The 23150-nt window shown below is 46.4% G+C and overlaps 1 protein-coding gene across 1 annotated transcript in view; it reads right to left on the bottom strand.

Annotated features, from left to right (window-relative positions):
• CPNE7 (copine 7) overlaps positions 1–23150 on the bottom strand; it is a 212482-nt gene that overhangs the window by 82047 nt on the left and 107285 nt on the right. Inside the window, exons 3-7 of the mRNA XM_068259959.1 lie at positions 18944–19126; positions 8257–8331; positions 8028–8102; positions 3714–3797; positions 1369–1458 (exon numbers count right to left, since the gene is read on the bottom strand). Of these exons, the coding sequence (XP_068116060.1) occupies positions 1369–1458; positions 3714–3797; positions 8028–8102; positions 8257–8331; positions 18944–19126 (507 nt within the window). The remainder of the gene's footprint in view (positions 1–1368; positions 1459–3713; positions 3798–8027; positions 8103–8256; positions 8332–18943; positions 19127–23150) is intronic.

Raw genomic sequence — 23150 nt, 5'->3', positions numbered from 1 at the left:
CCATTCCCCTTCGTGATCATTACCTTGCCGTGGTGAAGGGGCTTGCGTATCACAATGAAGCAATGACCGGCGCCTAGATGAGTGTCTCGGGGGGCACACAAAAGATAATAAGGTCGTTGCTTCATTGTGGTCAGACCAAATTTGATCAGCTGGACAGTCACTGTTCTGTCATTCAGCTACATCAGCCAGGCCGACCATATGGGCTGTAAAGCCACCAAAACCTGCACTCTCGCCATGGTGCGCACCAGTCCAGCACGGCCGTCACTACACAAACAGCTGTTTGCGGTGCGTTACACGGTGAGTTTGGTGTGTCAGTGTGAAGCAGTACCTTAATTACACTACCTGATTGATGTATACACATGCAAGATGTTTTAAAGCACTTTAGGCCTGTCATTTAGCATTCAATGTGATTTCTGCCCTTAAAACGCTGCGTTGCGTCCTATCCAGATTTTTCCCGGGGACTTTTGGCATGTATCCCACTCCGCCATGCCCCCCTCCAGGTGTTAGACCCCTTGAAACATCTTTTCCATCAGTTTTGTGGCCAGCATAATTATTTTTTTTTCAAAGTTCGCATCCCCATTGAAGTCTATTGCGGTTCGCGAACTTTAACGCGAACCGAACGTTCCGCGAAAGTTCGCGAACCCGGTTCGCGAACCTAAAATCGGAGGTTCGGCCCAACTCTACTCACAACTGTCCCTCTTTTGGAGGGACATTCCCTCTATGGGAACCCAGTCCCTCTGTCCCTCTTACAGGACTGATGTTCAGATCCCTGTAAATACTGTATATGTATTTTATATACTGAAAAATGTGTTTAATTGACTCTAAACTTTATTCCCATCCTTTAAATCCTTTAAATTGATATATTTCTTATTTTCAAATGTTAATATAAAAGAAAATGATGAACCAAGATAGTGTGGACTGTGGAACAGTAGTGTGAACAGTGTGATTTGAATTATAAAACAACAGATTTTTCCTATGAAAACTGAAAACTTTGCAGAGTTGTGAGCAGGCGGTAACGTGGGAAGTTAAAACTCACCTGATTGCCCATTCCTGCGTCACGTCTCGATGCCAACAAGGTGTCACATGACACGATGTCGGGACGTCCCAGTGTATTATATGTTGGCAGCCAGTGTGTAATACGCTGGCACGCCCCAACGTCATGTCGTATTACGCCCTGTTGCCATGGAGGCGGGAATCAGCAATCAGGTGAGTTTTAAGTTCCCCCCATTACCGCCCACTCGTGACTCTGCAGGCAGGGAGGGGGTAAGGACAGGAATCGGGCCACCTGTTGGCGGGCCATAGTTTGCCCAGCGCTGAGCTACAGTAATAATAAGGGAAGGGAGGAGGGTCTGCTGGTGTTTCTCTCACCCGGAGTTTCCTCTTCTCCTCACAGCAGCACAGCGAGCTCAGAGACACCTTGAATGGCTCCCACACCGGATTCAGGTTGTTTTTGATCATCTAGATAATGAAGAGATCTTGTTATACGTTAGACTTTATTACCAGGATCCTGGAATTACCTCATACAGTGTTGTGGGACCAGGGCCGTGTAGAGGATCCTCAAAGGGGTGGTGCTCAAATTTAGAAAAGGGGCCCCAATCAATCATGCTAAATTGTGTATGTAATACCCCCTCTCCAGTAAGCAGTATTAGGCAGTCTTAGCGCCCCCTTTCTTTATAGCAGTATCAGACAGACTTTGTGTCTCCTTCCAAGCAAGTATTTTGGCTCCACCACCCTCAAATCAGTAGCGAAAGGATACAGTGGAGCCTGAAGAAGGCAATAGACACACAAGTGCCATGTGGGGTCTGGATGTGTGCCATGGGAAAGCACTTCGTCTCATATGGGTCTGGACCATGGCTGGATACTAAGTGCTATATGGTTGCCGGCCATGGAAGGGTACTAGGTGCATATAATGGCTTGGGAACTTGGGTACCATGTGAGTACTGTGCCGTGTGGGTGTTGATTATGGGGGGGTAGAGGGTGTCATGTGGGTCCTAATTGAAAATACTGGGTGCCAAGTGAGTACTGGGAGTGAGTCCAGGGTGCTATGTGGGTGATGGGTGCTGGCTAGTGGGGTCTTGGTTGTCATGTGGGTGCTGGATGCAGATGCTGGGTGCCATGTGGGTTCTGGGTGTGGTCACAGGCTGTACTGTGGGTTCTGGCTATGGGTAGGTATCAAGTATCATATGGTTGTTGATTGCAGGTACTCAGTAGCTTGTGAGTTCTGGGTGCATGTAGTGGATGCCATGTGAGTGCTTATAGTGGGTGCTGGGTGCCAAGTGGAGGCTTCGTGCAGCTGAAACTACTGCAGATGAAACATGTGGGTGCTTGGTGCAGTTACTGGATGCAAATACTTTGTGCCATGCATGTACTGGTTGCTAGCTATGGATGGGCATTGGGTGTCATGTGGGTTCTGAGTGCAGGTACTTCGGGTGGGGGTACTGGTTATATGGGTGCAGATAGTGGGTGCCATGTAGAGACTGTGTACAGGTGTGAGTACTGGGTGCCATGTCGGGGCTGGGTGCAGCTAATGTGCCATGTGGGTGCGAGTACTGGGTACCAGCTATAGGGGAAGGGGTGTTGGTACTGGGTGTCATGTGGCCGTTTGATTTGAGTACTAAATGCCATATAGAGGCCGGATGTGAATATTTGGTGCAATGTATATGTGTGTGTGTGTGGGGGGGGGGGGGGGAGCTAGACTGGATATCATGTAGGGGCTATGATTCCATACAACCCACACCTGATCCAACTTGCCACTCCTTCCTGCAGCTCCCACCCATCCCTGCACCTCTCATGCTTCCATGTCTCCAACCCAATCCTGGTCCCACCTTCCGCCCCTTCCTGCAGCCCCCCCCCCCCCCATTCCTGCACCTCTCATGCTCCCATGTCTCCAACCCAATCCTGGTCCCACCTTCCACTCCTTCCTGCAGCTCCCCCCATTCCTGCACCTCTCATGCTCCCATGTCTCCAACCCAATCCTGGTCCCACCTTCCACTCCTTCCCGCAGCTCCCCCCATTCCTGCACCTCTCATGCTCCCATGTCTCCAACCCAATCCTGGTCCCACCTTCCACCCCTTCCTGCAACCCCACCCTCATGCCCCCATGTCACCAACCCACACCTGATCCCACCTTCCACTCCTTCCTGCAACCCCCACCCTTATGCCCCCATGTCGCCAACCCACACCTGATCCCACCTTCCACTCCTTCCTGCAACTCCCACCCATTCATGCACCTCTCATGCTTCCATGTCTCCAACCCAATCCTGGTCTCACCTTCCACTCCTTCCTGCAGCTCCCCCCATTCCTGCACCTCTCATGCCTCCATGTCTCCAAACCACGCCTTGTCCCACCTTCCACTCCCTCCTGCAGCTCCCCCCCCCCATTCCTGCACCTTTCATACTTCCATTTCTCCAACCCACACCTGGTCCCACCCATTCCTGCACCTCTCATACCTCCATGTCTCCAACCCACACCTGGTCCCACCTTCCACTCCTTCCTGAAACCCCCACCCTCATGCCCCGATGTCGCCAACCCACACCCAGTCACACACCTTTCTCCTATTTCTGTAGCTCCTTCACCAGTCGTCACACTACCTCCACCAGTTTTTGCATCTCTCACCTATTCCTGCACCTCTTGCACTCCCTTAGCTCCGTCCCACACCTGGTCACACATCTCCCATTAGTTCCTGCAGCTCCCAAGTCCACATAAGCAGCTCACCTCCGTCCTGTACACCAGTTGCTCACTCTGGTCATCATTAACTCTGTAGATCTCCAGAAAAGGATCCGATTTGCTAAATAAATCCTAATTCAGAGGATAAAGAAGTTAATTTGTATCCTTCATGCTTCACCCATCAGTCTTATATTTTTAAATCTGTTAATAATGGGACCAAGTTCATTATTATCAACATTGATTAAAAGCTACAGGAAAAATTGGAACTGTGATATATCTGATAGTAGAATATTGGTATCATATACAGATATTTGACTATTTTAGAGTATTAAAGGAACATTATCGATAAAGATGTTTTTTTCACTTGAAATAGGAAATAAGTGCTGCTAAGTACTGGCATATACATTTGAATCCTTATGGGCTCATTTCCACCATAGCGAATCCGCATGCGGCGCCGACATGCGGATTCGCTTGGTACATTGAAGTGGCCGGGGCTGTTTCCATATGTGCGGCGTGCGGGAGCGATTTGGCGGCGGGCCAAATCTGCACGACGGGACCCACAGAATTCGCCTGTGTCAGGAATCCATGCGAATCGCCGCTAATGTATTTAATAGGAAAAACGCATGCGTTTTTTACATGCGTTTTTACCCGCGATTCGCGTGCGATTTCACACCTTTTTCAATGTTATTTTGCCCTGGCAGAGTCATGGTTAATTTCGCATGGCACCCTGCCATGCGAAATCGCGGGTAAAAACGCATGCGGAAACGCATCCGCATGCGTTTTTACAAGCGTCGGGATGCCGGCGAAATCGCGTCGCAACAGTGGAAACGGGCCCTATCTCTTTGTTTACTGTTATCTAATTCCTTTCACACTTTTCTGATGGCCGTCTTCTCTAATCTGACGCCAGCGTGAGCGGAGGGGAGGGGGAATTCCCTCACAGTGCATCTGTTAACTCTGACAGTGCAGAGATGTATCTTATGTGCAACATCAACATTTTAATTGTGTGTGTGAGACCTGATATAACTGTGCTTCAATATTACACTGTTCTAAGCTTGTCAGACTGCAGATGAGGCATTCCAAATGTAGCTAAAATCTACACACAATGAATTAAAGCGTTTGCCTTTGATATTCAACATGAAAAGTAGAAAAATGTTTACACAGCTACTTAGACATTATTTGTACATTGTCATTATAGAACACTTGGGTATTTAAGTGTTGCTTTCAGTTTCATTAGCAGAATATCAGTAAATATTTCCAATATTTTACTACAGCTTAACCTAACCCTACTCTCACACATAACCCCTCCCTTCTCCAATGCCTAACCCTAACCACCCCTCGATGCCCATCCTTAACCCATTCACGTTCCGTCGTTTTCACTTGAGAAATGTTCACCTCCCATTCATTAGCCTATAACTTTATCACTACTTATCACAATGATCCGTAGTTTCTACGTCCAGGAACTAAAATAGGTTAAAAAAAACCTTCCCGATGCCTACCCATAACAGTCTCCTCCTAGTGCAAATCCACTTCCTTACACCTAACCTTAACCACACCCACCACATAATTCTAATCAGGGGCATAACTAGAAATCACTGGGGCCCCCCTGCGAAACTTTTGCTGCTCTGGTGCCCGGTTGCCGCCAATTAATATAAGTTCCAATCAGAGCTGTGGTGTCCTGTACAAAAATCATCCGATTCCGACTCCACAGCCCTAGTGCCAATGGCAGCGCCTAAATTGTCCGTTTACTGCAGGCGCCCAAAATTCCTATTTCCATTTCGCTATACTTCTGCGCTAAGCCTGGAGACCCCCATAAAGTGCTGAGTACACTGCTGTGCTAGGTGTCCTCTTTATAGATGTACAATTATCCCAATGGCCTCAATTCACTAAGCTTATCTCCTGTCTTTAATAACGTTTCTAGAGTTATCACCATGGTGATGAGGCATGTCGTATTCAGGAACATTTTACCTCAGGCAAACCTAAAGTTAACTCTTCTGTCTTTAAGTTAACTCTTCAATCCTTAAAATAACTCCAGAGTTAAAGACAGTAATTCTATTTATTAACTGCGTGTGAAAATAACTACAGAGGAGGTAAATTAACTACAGAGGAGGTAACTTAAGGAATGAAGAGATAAGATAACTCTCTCACTGTGTGGAGGTAAGTTTTCTCTTGCCTTATTATCTCCAGCATGATCTTAGTGAATTGAGGCCAATGTCTTCATAGTAGATGCAACCTCACAGATTTCAGCCAAAATACATTATTTTACTGGACTACATGTACCAAACTGAGATACGACTGGCCTCCTATAATCTGTGCTGCAGTCACATTTGTCTTGTTTCCCTGTTGCTCTTGCAGAATGAAGGACGTCTGATTAGAATTGGATTCGTCTCCTCTCATATAACAGATAAATCCATATCACCGTAGGAACAACTCAGAACATCAGAACTGTCTCAGTGTGGAGCACTTATCTGACCGCCTTAACACGCAATGTGAAACGCAGGTATTTTCTCTCCTAGAATTAAGGCTTTATATTTTATCTAATAACTGTCAGGCTCCTTAGAAGTCAATTGGACACCGGAAGACATGCTTTGCTTAGCATTACGACTTCCCCAGAGAAAGGGCAGCACTGGAGGGAGAAGGGGGGGGGGGGGCGTGAGGGGAACTGTTTCTTCACCCTCCATAAAGTAAACATGTACAAGTAGTAATGCCAAGAAATAACTGGTATATTTTGGTAGTGGCAGTACCTCCTGATACAAACCCAGCCTATATCCAGCCTTAGTCACTATGCCTAGACAGTGTCCTCCTGATACAGGTCCAGCCTATATCCAGCCTGGGTTACTATGCCTAGACAGTGTCCTCCTGATACACACCCAGCCTATATCCAGCCTGGGTTACTATGCCTAGACAGTGTCCTCCTAATACACACCCAGCCTATATCCAGCCTGGGTTACTATGCCTAGACAGTGTCCTCCTGATACAGGCCCAGCCTATATCCAGCCTGGGTCACTATGCCTAGACAGTGTCCTCCTGATACACACCCAGCCTATATCCAGCCTGGGTTACTATGCCTAGACAGTGTCCTCCTGATACAGGCCCAGCCTATATCCAGCCTGGGTCACTATTCCTAGACAGTGCCCTCCTGATACACGCCCAGCCTATATCCAGCCTTAGTCACTATGCCTAGACAGTGTCCTCCTGATACAGGCCCAGCCTATATCCAGCCTGGGTTACTATGCCTAGACAGTGTCCTCCTGATACACACCCAGCCTATATCCAGCCTGGGTTACTATGCCTAGACAGTGTCCTCCTGATACAGGCCCAGCCTATATCCAGCCTGGGTTACTATGCCTAGACAGTGTCCTCCTGATACACACCCAGCCTATATCCAGCCTGGGTTACTATGCCTAGACAGTGTCCTCCTGATACAGGCCCAGCCTATATCCAGCCTGGGTCACTATGCCTAGACAGTGTCCTCCTGATACACGCCCAGCCTATATCCAGCCTGGGTTACTATGCCTAGACAGTGTCCTCCTGATACACACCCAGCCTATATCCAGCCTGGGTTACTATGCCTAGACAGTGTCCTCCTGATACACACCCAGCCTATATCCAGCCTGGGTTACTATGCCTAGACAGTGTCCTCCTGATACACACCCAGCCTATATCCAGCCTTAGTCACTATGCCTAGACAGTGTCCTCCTGATACACACCCGGCCTATATCCAGCCTGGGTTACTATGCCTAAACAGTGTCCTCCTGATACACGCCCAGCCTATATCCAGCCTGGGTCACTGTGCCTAGACAGTGTCCTCCTGATACAAGCACAGCCTATATCCAGCCTGGGTCACTATGCCTAGACAGTGTCCTCCTGATACAAGCACAGAGTATATCCAGCCTGGGTCACTATGCCTAGACAGTGTCCTCCTGATACACGCCAGGCCTATATCCAGCCTGGGTCACTATGCCTAGACAGTGTCCTCCTGATACAAGCCCAGCCTATATCCAGCCTGGGTCACTATGCCTAGACAGTGTCCTCCTGATACAAGCCCAGCCTATATCCAGCCTGGGTCACTATGCCTAGACAGTGTCCTCCTGATACAAGCCCAGCCTATATCCAGCCTGGGTCACTATGCCTAGACAGTGTCCTCCTGATACACGCCTGGCCTATATCCAGCCTTGGTCACTATGCCTAGACAGTGTCCTCCTGATACACGCCTGGCCTATATCCAGCCTTGGTCACTATGCCTAGACAGTGTCCTCCTGATACAAGCCCAGCCTATATCCAGCCTTAGGAAAAATGAGCTGTTCATTGGAAATGATAAGTGAAGTCTGTGTATTTCTGGAAAGCATGCTCCTCTCCGGTCACCTTGTCATCCAGCTTCCGTGCACAGAACGACAGCTCCACATATCCATTATTTCCCGAGATCTCTTCGGAAATGACCTGCAGGAGACACAGAATACATATTACTGACGTGAAGGCTGGAGAGTCCTCTAAGCATCCTCCATGGAGAGGAGATGTAGCTCTAAACACGACAGCCCAACTCTCAGACAACACGACACTAATGTACATTCCTGACACTCTCTCTCACACCCACCGTTATGGTAGATTTCCCAGCATATTTCCCATATTTCAGGAACAGGCCTTTGGTAATCCGTTTCTGGGCAACAATCTGTCAGGAGAATCATAGGAGATTAAAAATCACTCAATCAGGTTACATCAAAAATTGCCTAATTCATTATAAACATAAAACACTATCATGAAAAAGTGCTTGAAATGCTGTTTTTGTAGCATATTATCACTGCAGCAGATATCGGTTCATATCCATGGCCGGATTTCTGGCAAGGCCACATAGGCCATGGCCTAGGGCACCAGATAAACAAGGGGCGGCCTGCAGATAGTGGGCATTATTTGCAAGTGTCCAAACAAATGAAAGTGGTCAGGATAAATGCACTATTAGTACCAGCTGGCATCTGCCTGTGCTGTGCTACAGGCAGCTGCAGTCCGTTAACCAAACGTTTGTGAACAGTCTGTGACTAGCAAAAAGCCAGACCTTGTCCAATGACATAGCAGCAGCTGCAGGCAGTTACAGAAGGCCTAGTCTCACACACTTGGTGTGGGGGATGAAAGGACCAGGGGCAGCACCAGCAAATAGTACAGAATACAGAAAGCAGCCTCTCACAGTAGCCATTCCTTAATTATTGATTGGCTAGCGCTGTTACCCTGGAGACAGCAGTGGGTACAGGACTCACTTTTACGTGTTGCTGACCCTACCCAATGTCCAATTGTGAGCCACTTTTGACTATGTGTGTGTGGTGGACGGCTCCCACCACGCCCATCACCTGTAGATCGCTTGATTGACCAGTTCCCCCGTGTGACGTGATTGATTAACTTCACGTCCAATAGTGGACACCATCGGTTTAAAAATGTTTGGATGGGTGTGTGAGGAGAGAGGTGGTAGGATACGGTTTCGGTTGGGGCGGCTGGTAATAGTCGGCCTTGGGCGGTAAGAAGTACAAATCCGGCCCTGTTCATATCGTTTTATGGCAGGGTCCTCTGGGGCAGAATATACAATCTGCCAACCCAGTTCTCCAACACTTGTTTAGGATAACGAAAGTTTACTTTCTTAAAACAGAAATACATCGCATTTTACTAAGAGGGCTTTTTGGTCCATGGTAGCCCCTTACACACTCCTAGGAGTTGTGGTTCACCATCAGCTTGTTGGGTTCTCTGTAACACTTGTTTAGTTGTTAAAAAAATGTTCTCTTTAACGCTTTTTATATTTTTTTGTAACATTTTTTATCCAGGTGGGAAGGGGGAGGGCATTGCTAGGATTTTGAGAGATCCGTGGCACGCTACTCCAAAAATGGGTGTGACTACACAACAGAATGTGGGTGTGGCCATGGGTGGAGTCAAGTTTACATGAACTTAACAGCGTTCTAAGTAGGCCTGCCCAGCAAAATGTTGAATGAAGCTCCCCTCTCCATTAATACAAAAAAATGTATGCTGGGTGTTGTGTGGTGCCATGCTGGGTGCTGTAATGCCATAGTGGGTGCTGTAGTGCCTCTATGGGGTATGCTGGGTGTTATGTGGTGCTATGCTGGGTGCTGTAATGCCATGCTAGGTGCTGTAATGCCATAGTGGGTGCTGTAGTGCCTCTATGGGGTATGCTGGGTGTTATGTGGTGCTATGCTGGGTGCTGTAATGCCATGCTAGGTGCTGTGGTGCCATGCTGGGTACTGTGTTGCCTCTATGGGGCATACTAGGTACTGTGGTGCCTCTATGGAGTATGCTGGGTGTTATGGTGACCAGCTGAAAGCTGTGGAGCCTTCATAGGGAGCATGCATCGTTGTGTGTGTCCTCACTGTTCCTCCCCCGAAATCCCCCCTTCCCCGCAGAGTAGCACAGCGGGAAGGGACTACTCATCTCCTCCATCCGCTTTCCAAGTCTGGAGACATCCTCTGTAGCTGGTGATTCTCCCCCTAGCATCCGAGCATCAAACGGTAGGAGCTTTAGCTTCCGATCCCTTCTCAGACACTAAGGGGAGAAGCCCAAAAAAGATGTGCAGAATCTGGAGACCAAGCAGCTGGAGATGAGTACTGCTGCCCGCTGCCTGGGGGACATCCGGGGCACCCCAGAATAGATCCGGGCACGTGCCACTGATCATTGGGGCTAGTGACGCCCCTGTCTACAGCCATGCCTGCCCATCCATGGAATCATCATTATCTAGCTATCATCCCACTGTTAGTAATAAATGAATGACTCCATGTGTGTTTGTTATTTACCCCTCTCTACACACAGAGGCGCTATTCGTGCTACTGACGAGCTACTGTTTGTCCCCTATCTTATTGCCTGATGAAGCGGGCTGTGCCTGCGAAACGCATTGCATCTTTTGGGGTACCAATAATAAATGTATTTGTTTAATTCAGACAGTATTTTGAGTCTGCTTTCTGGAGGTAAGTCCACCACTGCCTCTCAGCAAATTTTAAAATCTTTATTACCTTTTATCCTGCTGGCGCCTCTGTTCTCTTACGATAATAACTCTCTACATACATGCAGAATGTCCCTCCGTGACAGCCTACCTGTTTGTCATCAATGACAGAACAGTTTATCCGTCAATGACAAACGGTTCACTCATCAATACCACTGACTGTCTCTCCTTTTACATCTGTCTACAACCCAATTACATCCACCTAACTATCTCAGGCTTGTCTGCATCAAGCCCCAAAGCAAATCAATGTCCTCATCTATGCCTTTCAGTGTATCTACCGATATCCGTGAGCCAATGTGTGTGCAGCGTATAAACAGATATTACAAAACTCGATCCCATGCGCTGATGTTCTAATAACTTAAAGGAATCCCAAGGTGAAAACAAGCTGATGGTTATCTATTCTCCTACTCCTAAAAATTACTTTTCAGAATCCTGCAGTTTATATTTACAGACTACCCAGCAAGCGCGTGGTGAAGCAGAACTCCTGGGAGTGTGTAAGGGGGCTACAAAGGACCAAAAAGCCCTCTCACCAAAATGTTAAGCAAAACAAAAGTTTGCCTTTGTGAAACAGAAGGTATTTGCAATAATTCACATTGGAGTAAGCATATGACGTCTTCCACGATGTATCACTGCGGAATATGCAAATCATCCTTTGTTGTCTCTGTAAGCTAAACACACCTCCGGAACCAATGGAATGCAATGATGTGTCATCTTGTAAATAGTACAGAGCCAGAATAATCCAACATACATACAGACTGTTTCAGATTGGTTGATCCTCATTAGTGCATGGCATGGATTAATGTGGCTCTATGGAGTAGGGCTTAAAACACCCAGAGTTACAGATTACCCAGCAAGCTCATGGTGACCAGAACTCCTAGGAGTGTGTAAGGGGCAATAAATGACCAAAAAGCCCTCTTACTAAAATGTTAGGCAAAACAAAAGTTTGCCTTCTTAAAACAGAAGGTATTGGCGATTATTCAGGTTGGAGTGAGCATATGAGGTCTCCCACAATGCATCACTGCTGAATATGCAAATCATTTATTTTTCCCTAGAGAAATTTATGGCAGCCACTTATAAACTAGGTAGCAAAAAAAAAAAAAAAAGTTAAAGAATCAGTAAAAGCATTAAGTCTAAATGCTTTTCATTAGAGAAGAACCTGTACAGTATTTCAGCTCCATATGGAGCTTAATGGGTTACACTTATCTTCTTCTTCTCCGCTAATTGTTGCCTTTTGATAGCTGAGCAACAGGTCTCGGATAACAGGAGAGCAGAGAGGGAGATGAACGCCTCTCTGCTACTTCCACTACTTATGCCTGTTACACACCATGCAATTTCCCAACAGATTGACGGGTCGAATCGATTCTTTTCTACAGTTCCGATCTGATTTCCAGTGATTTTCCTGATCGACTTTGTATAAAAGTGATCGGAAAATCGGTTTGACGGAAAATTGCATGGTGTGTACCTGGCATTAGGGACCTCTCCTACAGGAAATACAATAATTTTTCAGCTGACAAAACATACATATACATGAGTCACTAAAAAAGGCCTTTCCTCCTGCAAACTGGTGATCCCCTAGTCAGGGAGTTGGACAGAATGCTATTGGGGGGGAAGGGCGCTTGGTGGCAGCGGGCCTTGGGCGCTGGAAAGTTCAAATCTGGCCCCGAACAGAAGAGCGCGCCCATCGGGACAGGTGAGACCCTACTCTGTCCAAGACTCTGCTCAGGGCCGGGGGAGCAACAGTTACTGTACGTTGTGGGGAGACCTGTGGCAATTGCCCAGGTTGCCCCTATAGTGGCACCAGCCTTGTCCATGCCACATGTGGACCCTGAAGTTGTCATGCAGCAGCGAAGGAACTTGCTTGGTAGAGTATGAGGCAGGTAAACGTGGCGCAGTCATTGTTAGAGCAAAGCCTCTTTGTATGGATGGCGGGGATGGTAAGCGGCTGAGACTGACGTAAACAGGGGAGAGGGGAGATGAGTGAGCGAGATAACAATTGTTCCTGGCTCAGAAAACATTGATATTTATAAAATGAGATGCGCTCTCAGAAGAAGATGTTCCGCATTCGAGGGCAGCCGGGAGTCCATCCACGCTAATAATAAACAGCGTAACACAATATTCACCTCTCATTTTCACGAACGCCGATTCCAGCAGGATCTATAGAACAATAACTGCACACCACCGCCAAGAACATAATGTGCTATAGTGGCACTTCGGCAATGCAATGAGCTCATAAATGACATTTATGGTCTGTATAATGGAAGCAGAGAGGAGGGGGGTATAGAAGCGAGGAATCCGACCCGCCGCCCGCATCACGCAGAGCTATAGATTGCTCTCCTGAAATGCGAGGGCCGCAATTACCTCCTCCGTCCCTTAATCTGACCTATGACCGCCCGAGCGCTTCCCATTACGGGCCACATCTCTGCTAGAGGAACCCGGCAAACAGACGCACGAGACACTCGATGACTCCAACTGAAATCTCAGAGAGCCTTTCGTCAAACCGACCACGTTATTGTCTATCCAACCAAACTGCCTGGAAGCCTCCACTGTTTTATTGGGAGGCTTCTTGGGGGGGAGGGGGGGGCATTTTAAAATTAGCTGGCCCATTTTTTTGTGAACTGAAGGTGACCATATGGGCTCCTTTCTATCCTTAAAGTGTAGGGGAAAAAATTGCAGTAAAAAAACAGAGCCGACAGATTTTGGACTAGTCCATCTCTTCATGGGGGATTCTCAGCAAGGCTTTTATTCTTTATTATTATTATTGTAAAGAATATAATAAAGATATTCCCTAGATATTCCCTTAAAAGGATTTAAACAATGATAATAGCCAGCTTCCCTGCTCACTACATACTTTTTTGGCTGTTGGACAGAACAACTGCCATTCACTAAGTGCTTTTAAAAATAAACAAAACCCTGAGAACCCCCCATGAGGAGATGGGCTTTTCCAAAACCTGTCGGTTCTGTCAGATTTCTACTACCTACTGTAAGTGACAGCAATGTAGGAGAAAAGTAATTATGGCTTATTTTAATCTGGAAAAAAAGTACTTCTTTGTATATGTTTGCACATATTTTACATTTTACAATTTTTCGCTATTGTGCCCCTTTAAGTCACAGGTTTACTTAAAGGACAGCCGAGGTGACATGTGACATGATGAGATGGATATGTGTATGTACAGTGCCTAGCACACAAATAACTAGGCTGTGTTCCTTTATTTATTTCTATGCCTGAAAAAGTTAAAAATCGGGTATGTAAGTGACAGTTTCTATCCAGGTCGGGACCGGGTCAGACTATAGCATAACCCTCACTGATAAGTAATTACAGCCATAAACACTTTCCTGTCAACAAATGGCTTCGGAGATCAGGGAGGAGATAAAAGGGGACAATACCTCATAGATTTGAGCTCTGGCATAGATCAATGAAGGTGTCATTGAGCAGAGACAATGAAATCGTAAAAACTTAAAAACATCAAAGAAAACTGTAAGATATGATATCTAAAAAAGTCATTTTTAGAAGAATGAGGATAGATACTATTGTTTATCTGATTAGTTTATTTTCACCTCAGATGTCCTTTAAAGAGAGTCTGAAGCCTAAAAAAAGACCTCTTTTTACAGGGCAGTCCTCTTCAGCAATAAGTCCATAGCTGAAACGCTGCATTCCCGCGGCAGAACAAGGTTTTATCCCCACAAAATCCCAGGGCAAAATTTTACAACTTTCCAGGGCGTGAATTTCGCTGCCTGGGGAAGGAAGAGCTTTGCGCTGTAGCTCTGTCTCTGCTCACGTCAATCTCCACCGATCTCCGCCTCCTCCCGCCCCTCTTAGTGAAAGAAGACTGAGAGGGGCGGGCGGAGATTGGCAGAGATGATGCGAGCAGAGGCAGAGCTACTGCACAAAACTCTGGCTCTACCCGGAAGGCTCCCCGAATTTTGCCCCGGATTTCGGGGGTATTAATTAATCACTCTCGCGCGAGAATGCGGTGTTTCAGCTCAGCTATGGTCTTATTGTTGAAGAGGACTGCCCAGTAAAAAGAGGTATTTTTTTAGGCTTCAGACTCCCTTTAAGTGATGGTCAGTATGTTGCTAATCATTCTGTCTTGCATGTAAATTCTATGCAGCATAGAATTAGGCCAATCAGTATCATCAGAAAGTTCATCTGATTGCACTAGTTCCAAGCTACATACATTTTGCATGAAATGTGTATGAATGCCAGAATTATTTGCATTTCATTCATGAGCTCTACCTGTCATTATTCATTTGTATTATACTAAACAGGTGACATACTCGAAAATAAAAGTGCAATGCGGCTTTCAAAATCCCATCATTGCCAGAATAAAATCTATTCACAGAAAACGTCCTCACGGAACTCCATGACATCCTTAGCAGCTGGAAATTACTGTATCTTTTTGGACTATAAGACTCACCCTTTCTCCCCCAGAAGTGTGTATGTGGAGGGAGGGGGGGGGTGGAGTCACTGCATCTTATAGTCCAAATGCAGGGAGTCCCCGACTTGTGAACGCCTGCCAATACGAACCTCCAACCTGCCGCAATGTCGGGGACTCCGTGTACTGTACCCGTGCAGAGGAGGACACAGAGGGGACAAACGGAGGACACAGACTCACAGAGGGACACTAAGGGGCATAGAAGAGATCACAAGGAGGACAGAGGCGGATACATGGGGGACACAGGAGGACAGAAGGGGGACAGAGGAGGACGCAGGGAGACACAGGGGAGCATGAGGTACAAGATGCCCCTTCATCATGGATGCACCAGGTTTAGTGTATATATATATATTTTTTTTTTCCCCCTGGTTTTGTCTTCTAAATCTAGGTGCGTCTTATGGTCAGGAGCGTGTTATAGTCCGAAAAAAGTACATTTGTGAAAAAAAGGCCAAGGGGAGGGAATGGGGAGCTAGTCTAGTTTACGGGACCAAGCAGGAAACCTCATAGGGAAATTCCGCTAATGTGATTGGGTGGACGGCACCCTCTCCAACTGCTAGGTTTCAGATAGGATGTAGTAAACTACGCCCACACTGTTCGGCCAATAACACCTCTTTATGCTGTAGAGGGCGCTGTGATTGGAGAACTGTTCTCTATGAGGTTTCCTGCTGGGTCTTCTAAAGTAGACTAGCGCCGGACGGCACTTACATTTCTAATGGTGGCTATACACAGTGTGACTTGATCCATAGACATGTTGTTGTTGTTTTTTTTTCGATCATAGAAATTGATAGATTTTTCTGCTTTATTGATTAATTTGAAAACTGATTAAATGCACTATATACTTACTAGCCGTCCCGCGTCGTAGCATACGCCGCATCTTCTATCTATCTAATAGAGTACGTGCCTCAACCTTGAAGCAAGAAGAATAAAGGTGGGTACACACATCAGATAAAAGTCTTTGGAAAAATGAAAGATCACAGACCAATTTTACCCCCTTCCATGTAGTATCAGAGCCACACCTACACAGTCTATTCTATTGAGCTGCACTCCCCATTAGATAGAAATATTTGCAAGATGCTGCACACAAAAGTTGCTGTACACATTCAAAAGATCATTATCTGCAAAAGATCCGTTCCTGCAAAAGATCAGTACCTACAAAATACATTCATAGTCTATATTTCCATACGGATTATTGTGGACATTTTTCCGCATAAGGGCATAAGCATCCGCATACAATGAATTTTCGATGCTGGTCGAAAACACAAATATTTCTGAAGATTTTCGTGAAAATTCGCCAAAAAACGAAAACAGGATTTTCGATGCGAAAATGACTTAGGCGAAAATTCGCAAGCAACACTGCTACATGCTACATTAGCACTATCCAGGAGCGCCACAGGGAGGATTCCCAATGCCCCCTTTTTATACAACCGGAGGGACCGCGGGAACCACAGCGGCACCCCGGAGGGGGAGGCTAGGTGCCGCAGGCGACCCCCCCCCAAGCGTGGCCAGCGCCAGGGAGAGCCGTCTGCACCCACCTCCCAATATTAAAAACAGGCACTTACCTTAACGTCCATTGCGTTCTGCTACATGCGCATTAATTTTCTCATGGAAATCATTTTTTGCAGTTTGTATCCTTTGGAGGCAGGTGGTGGATGGCTTGCTCCGGTGGTGTGAGCCCTGGAGTGAGTTGTCTGCACCTGTCCTCCCCCCCCCCCCCCCCCTCTGGAGTGCTGTATGTGAGCCAGCCCTGAGCTCTAAAGCTCGGGGTGACCCATGCTTCACTCCTTTCTCATATGGTGCCCCCAAGTTAATGCGCATGTAGCAGAACGCAATGGACGTTAAGGTAAGTGCCTGTTTTTAATATTGGGAGGTGGGTGTGGACGGCTCTCCCCGACGCTGGCCACGCTTGGGGGGTCGCCTGCGCCTCCCCCTCCGGGGTGTCGCTGTGGTTCCCAGGCAGTGAGAGAGCCTGGGACCCTGTGGTCCCCCTGGTTGTATAAAAGGGGGGCATTGGGAATCCACCCCGTGGCGCTCCTGGATAGTGCTAATGTAGCATGTAGCAGTGTTGCTTGCAAATTTTCGCCTCGAAAATCCCGTTTTCGTTTTTTGGCGAATTTTCACGAAAATCTTCAAAAATATTTGCGTTTTCGACCAGCATCGAAAATTCATTGTATGCGGATGCTTATGCCCTTATGCGGAAAAATGTCCACAATAATCCGCATGGAAATTCAATCGATGCGGACGTTTATACGGAAAAATGCCCGCAATAATGCGCAAGAAACTTCTCTGAATGCGGGCGCTAATGCCCTTATGTGGAAAATGTCCGCAATCATACGCAAGTAATGCGAAAATGACTGGCCTTAGGCGAAAATTAACGTGAAAAAATTAGATGGAAAATTTGCCTGTCAAAACGAAATTAGGCGAAAATTCGGTAAACATTTATCGAAACAAATTTTTGCATTTTCGATCATCACTGGCATGTAGCAGGGCGACCGCTTTGCAGTATTGGTTTTTTGACCCTGCATAGTTTGGCATGCAAAAGCAAATGCATATTTGCATGAGCATTGCCTCATGAATAGCCAATTAGGCCAGATTTGCAAAGCCAGACTTGCTAGGGTAGGCCTCTTATCCACGGACAGTTGATAGGCAGTAACATGCCTCTCAAACGCTTACAACTGCTCACTACTGCCTGGTAACAGCTTGCTGCTGCCTGGAAACTGCTTGTTGCTGCCTGGTATCTGCTCACTGCTGCCTGGTAACTGCTTGCTGCTGCCTGGTAACTGCTTGCTGCTGCCTGGTAACTGCTTGCTGCTGCCTGGTAACTGCTTGCTGAGCACACAGCTCAACAGTCCGTGGAAAAGAAGCCTAAAACTTGGTGATTGAGCACGCATACATTTTCTCATGCAAAGTACTTCTTCTTCTTGCTCGAAGGTTGAGGCACTTACTCTATTATATATATAGATGATGATCAACTTATCTAATCATTTCAAAAAAAGATCAAATAAAACAATTCGTTTTCATATTTTTCTGATTTTTTTGATACATACAGAAAAATTGATCATTTTTTTCTTGATCAAAAAAAAAAAATGTTTTAACCACTTCCCATCCCACGGGACGAGTATCTATGTCCCTGCAAAACACCACTTTAACACACAGGGACGTAGATACGCGTCCCTTGCCGTGGCCGCGCACTCCCGCGCGCTCCCGCGGTCTCTCTTTCCGACGAGCGTTACACGGGAGATGAACGAATGGGGACGCAGTTCCCATTCATTAATTTAAGTACCCGTGTCAATGATTGCCGGCATCAATGAGATGCCGGCGTCATTATATCTTCCGGAGTAACACGCCCACGCATGAGTTAATAATCATTTATTCAGCTTGGAAAGGATTCCATGAAATGCAGCTGCTGTGTTTCATTGGTCTAAGGGGCGTAAGTGGATTTATTAGTGCCCCCCCCTGCAAAAATGCTAGCATGGGGCCCCCTTGGTCCCCAAACACCATGCGGGTCACGTGATCGGGAGCCGGCGAATAGCAGCAGAGAGCGTTCTGCTGTGAAGCAGCATTTGGCAGCAGGAAACAAATTAAACACCCTCCTGAACGCGGTTTTTGTGAGGTGTGTTTTTTTTGCTAATTGGCTGCACTTGCGGTTAGGGAGAGGGAGGAGGAGGGGCCCTCAAAGCCTCTGGGCCCACCTGCGATGGCGGGAGTCACTAGGGTGATTACTAAGCCCATGATTGGTCTATTTCCAATCTGCATAAACTTGTATTACATGAACCTGGAATTCATAGCCAGTCTTGGAACACAGGTAGATTCCTCACTACAAATCCCCATTACTTGATCCCCACAGACATGTCTGTACTCACCTGACCCAGAGTCATCTCCACCCCGCCCAGGAAGTCATCATCCCTGGAGCCAATGCTGCAATGTCCATGGATGTCGTACACCTCGAAGCGCAGCTTCTGCACCTCCTCAAAGTAATAATCCACAGTGAAGACCTTGGAGAAGACGGGGTTCAGATTGCTCTTTATCACCTCCGACCGATCGACCTGTGAGCGAGAGAAGAAGAGGTCAGGCAAGGAAGGATGGGTAGGTGGCCGGCATTTGCACAAAGTAAAACCGGGCGACTGCCTAGGGCTCAGAGCCTATTAATGGCTCCTCAGTCACAGCTGTGGAGGTCACAATGTGTGCATGAAATAGAGGCACAAGGAAAAATGGGTGTCGGGTGAAGCCCAAATTGTCGATTAGTCGCAGGTTCTCAAATTTCCTGCTTTTATCACAACAGCTTCACCAGAATTTGGGCCTGATTCACAAAGCGGGGCTAACAGTTAGCACGCTGGTGAAAAGCCCTTTATCATGCCTAAACTCAGTTACATAGTTACATAGTTACATAGTTATTTTGGTTGAAAAAAGACATACGTCCATCGAGTTCAACCAGTATAAAGTACAACACCAGCCTGCTCCCTCCCATATCCCTGTTGATCCAGAGGAAGGCGAAAAAACCCTTACAAGGCATGGTCCAATTAGCCCCTAAAGGGAAAAATTCCTTCCCGACTCCAGATGGCAATCAGATAGAATACCTGGATAAACATCATTAGGCATTACCTAGTAATTGTAGCCATGGATGTCTTTCAACGCAAGGAAAGCATCTAAGCCCCCTTTAAATGCAGGTATAGAGTTTGCCATAACGACTTCCTGTGGCAATGCATTCCACATCTTAATCACTCTAACTGTAAAGAACCCTTTCCTAAATAAATGGCTAAAACGTTTTTCCTCCATGCGCAGATCATGTCCTCTAGTCCTTTGAGAAGGCCTAGGGACAAAAAGCTCATCCGCCAAGCTATTATATTGCCCTCTGATGTATTTATACATGTTAATTAGATCCCCTCTAAGGCGTCTTTTCTCTAGACTAAATAAACCCAGTTTATCTAACCTTTCTTGATAAGTGAGACCTTCCATCCCACATATCAATTTTGTTGCTCGTCTCTGCACCTGCTCTAAAACTGCAATATCTTTTTTGTAATGTGGTGCCCAGAACTGAATTCCATATTCCAGATGTGGCCTTACTAGAGAGTTAAACAGGGGCAATATTATGCTAGCATCTCGAGTTTTTATTTCCCTTTTAATGCATCCCAAAATTTTGTTAGCTTTAGCTGCAGCTGCTTGGCATTGAGTACGATTATTTAACTTGTTGTCAATGAGTACTCCTAAGTCCTTCTCCAAGTTTGATGTCCCCAACTGTATCCCATTTATTTTGTATGGTGCTAGACCATTAGTACGTCCAAAATGCATGACCTTACATTTGTCAACATTGAATTTCATCTGCCATGTATGTGCCCATATAGCCATCCTATCCAGATCCTGTTGCAATATGACACTATCTTCCTGAGAGTTGATGATTCTGCACAATTTTGTATCATCTGCAAAAATAGCAACATTGCTCACTACTGCATCTACTAGGTCATTAATAAATAAATTGAAGAGCACTGGACCCAGAACAGACCCCTGTGGGACCCCACTGCTAACAGTCTCCCATTTTGAGTACGATCCATTGACCACAACTCTTTGTTTTCTGTCCATTAGCCAGTTCCCTATCCATGAACACAGACTCTTCCCCAGTCCTTGCATCCTCAACTTTTGCACCAGACTTTTGTGGGGAACAGTGTCGAAGGCCTTTGCAAAATCCAAGTATATCACATCTACAGCATTCCCAATATCCATATTAGCATTCACTACCTCATAAAAGCTGAGCATGTTAGTCAAACAGGACCTGTCTTTAGTAAACCCATGTTGATGCTGAGTTTAGGCATGATAAGTTTAGGTGTGATAAGTTTAGGTGTGATAAGTTTAGGTGTGATAAGTTTAGGCGTGATAAGTTTAGGCGTGATAAGTTTAGGTGTGATAAGTTTAGGTGTGATAATTTTAGGCATGATAAGTTTAGGTGTGATAAGTTTAGGCGTGATAAGTTTAGGCGTGATAAGTTTAGGCGGGATAAGTTTAGGTGTGATAAGTTTAGGTGTGATAAGTTTAAGCACCAACTGGGTTAGCACCGCAGTGCACAGCTGATCAAAAGTTTTGCGCTAGCAAAGTCTGGTGCACTTCGCATAAAGTTTAATGGCGCTGCGGGACTTTGCAAGCGAACTAAACTCATCTAAACTTAGCATGCCTAAAGTTATCACACCTAAACTTATCACGCCTAAACTAAACTGGCTTTTCACCAGCGTGGTGCAATGGTTATCATGCCTAAAGTCTCTAACTGGGTTAGCACCGCTTTGTGAATCGAGCCCTTTGAATGTTAGGGGCCCCACCTTCACCAGAGGCAGGGCCATATTTACACTTCAGGAGCTTGTATGCACAGAGATTCTAGTGCCTTAAACTCCACCCCTCAACAGAGGCCACACCCCCAACCCAGGCACTTATTTTCTTATATTACATAAAGAGCTAAATGTGCATGAACCTAGCAGTGGTGTAAATCCATGAGTGGACCTGCCAAGCCAAATCTTGGATAAGGCCCTCTTTACAATTGCAATAATTATATACAGGATCTTATCAAAAAATTAGCATATTGTGATAAAGTTCATTATTTTCTGTAATGTACTGATAAACATTAGACTTTCATATATTTTAGATTCATTACACACAACTGAAGTAGTTCAAGCCTTTTATTGTTTTAATATTGATGATTTTGGCATACAGCTCATGAAAACCCCAATTTCCTATCTCAAAAAATTAGCATATTTCATCCGACCAATAAAAGAAAAGTGTTTTTAAAACAAAAAAAGTCAACCTTCAAATAGTTATGTTCAGTTATGCACTCAATACTTGGTCAGGAATCCTTTTGCAGAAATGACTGCTTCAATGCGGCGTGGCATGGAGGCAATCAGCCTGTGGCACTGCTCAGGTGTTATGGAGGCCCAGGATGCTTCGATTGCAGCCTTAAGCTCATCCAGAGTGTTGGGTCTTGCGTCTCTCAACTGTCTCTTCACAATATCCCACAGATTCTCTATGGGGTTCAGGTCAGGAGAGTTGGCAGGCCAATTGAGCACAGTAATACCATGGTCAGTAAACCATTTACCAGTGGTTTTGCACTGTGAGCAGGTGCCAGGTCGTGCTGAAAAATGAAATCTTCATCTCCATAAAGCTTTTCAGCAGATGGAAGCATGAAGTGCTCCAAAATCTCCTGATAGCTAGATGCATTGACCCTGCCCTTGATAAAACACAGTGGACCAACACCAGCAGCTGACATGGCACCCCAGACCATCACTAACTGTGGGTACTTGACACTGGACTTCAGGCATTTTGGCATTTCCCTCTCCCCAGTCTTCCTCCAGACTCTGGCACCTTGATTTCCGAATGACATGTAAAAGTTGCTTTCATCCGAAAAAGTACTTTGGACCACTGAGCAACAGTCCAGTGCTGCTTCTCTGTAGCCCAGGTCAGGCGCTTCTGCCGCTGTTTCTGGTTCAAAAGTGGGTTCATGCTTCCATCTGCTGAAAAGCTTTATGGAAATTAAGATTTCATTTTTCAGCACGACCTGGCACCTGCTCACAGTGCCAAAACCACTGGTAAAGGTGTTTACTGACCATGGTATTACTGTGCTCAATTGGCCTGCCAACTCTCCTGACCTGAACCCCATCAGGGGCGGCGCCAGGGGGGTGCTTGGGGGTGCTCGAGCACCCCCTAGAATTGTCCAAGCACCCCCAAAGCACCCCCTGGAGTGAACTGACTTCAGGCGTCTAAAAGACGCCAAGTCAGTTCACACACCGGCAGCACGGAGCAGCAGGCAGGGCTACGGTAAGATGGCCGCCCGGAGCCCTGTTCTGCAGACTTCGGGCGGCCATTTTCCCGTAGCCCTGCTCTCTGCATGCAGGCAGGAAGTCTCGTGGTGACGTCGGGAAGGAAGAGGATCGTGGGCGCGCGGGCGCTGCGCGCCACAATGAGGTCGGGACTCGGGACAGGAGGTTGGGAAAGAAGGTCTTCTGGCTGTAGGTGAGTAAATGGGTTTTTCTTTTCTTTTTCAGGTGATGCGGATTGTGCATATTGGGGTCATATCTGCTACGGATTGTGCATATT

Source organism: Hyperolius riggenbachi, chromosome 11 (assembly GCF_040937935.1).
Source record: "Hyperolius riggenbachi isolate aHypRig1 chromosome 11, aHypRig1.pri, whole genome shotgun sequence".
Taxonomy (NCBI): Eukaryota; Metazoa; Chordata; class Amphibia; order Anura; family Hyperoliidae; genus Hyperolius; species Hyperolius riggenbachi.
The sequence above is the reverse complement of the archived record's forward strand: the minus strand, read 5'-3'. Positions and strand labels throughout refer to the sequence as shown.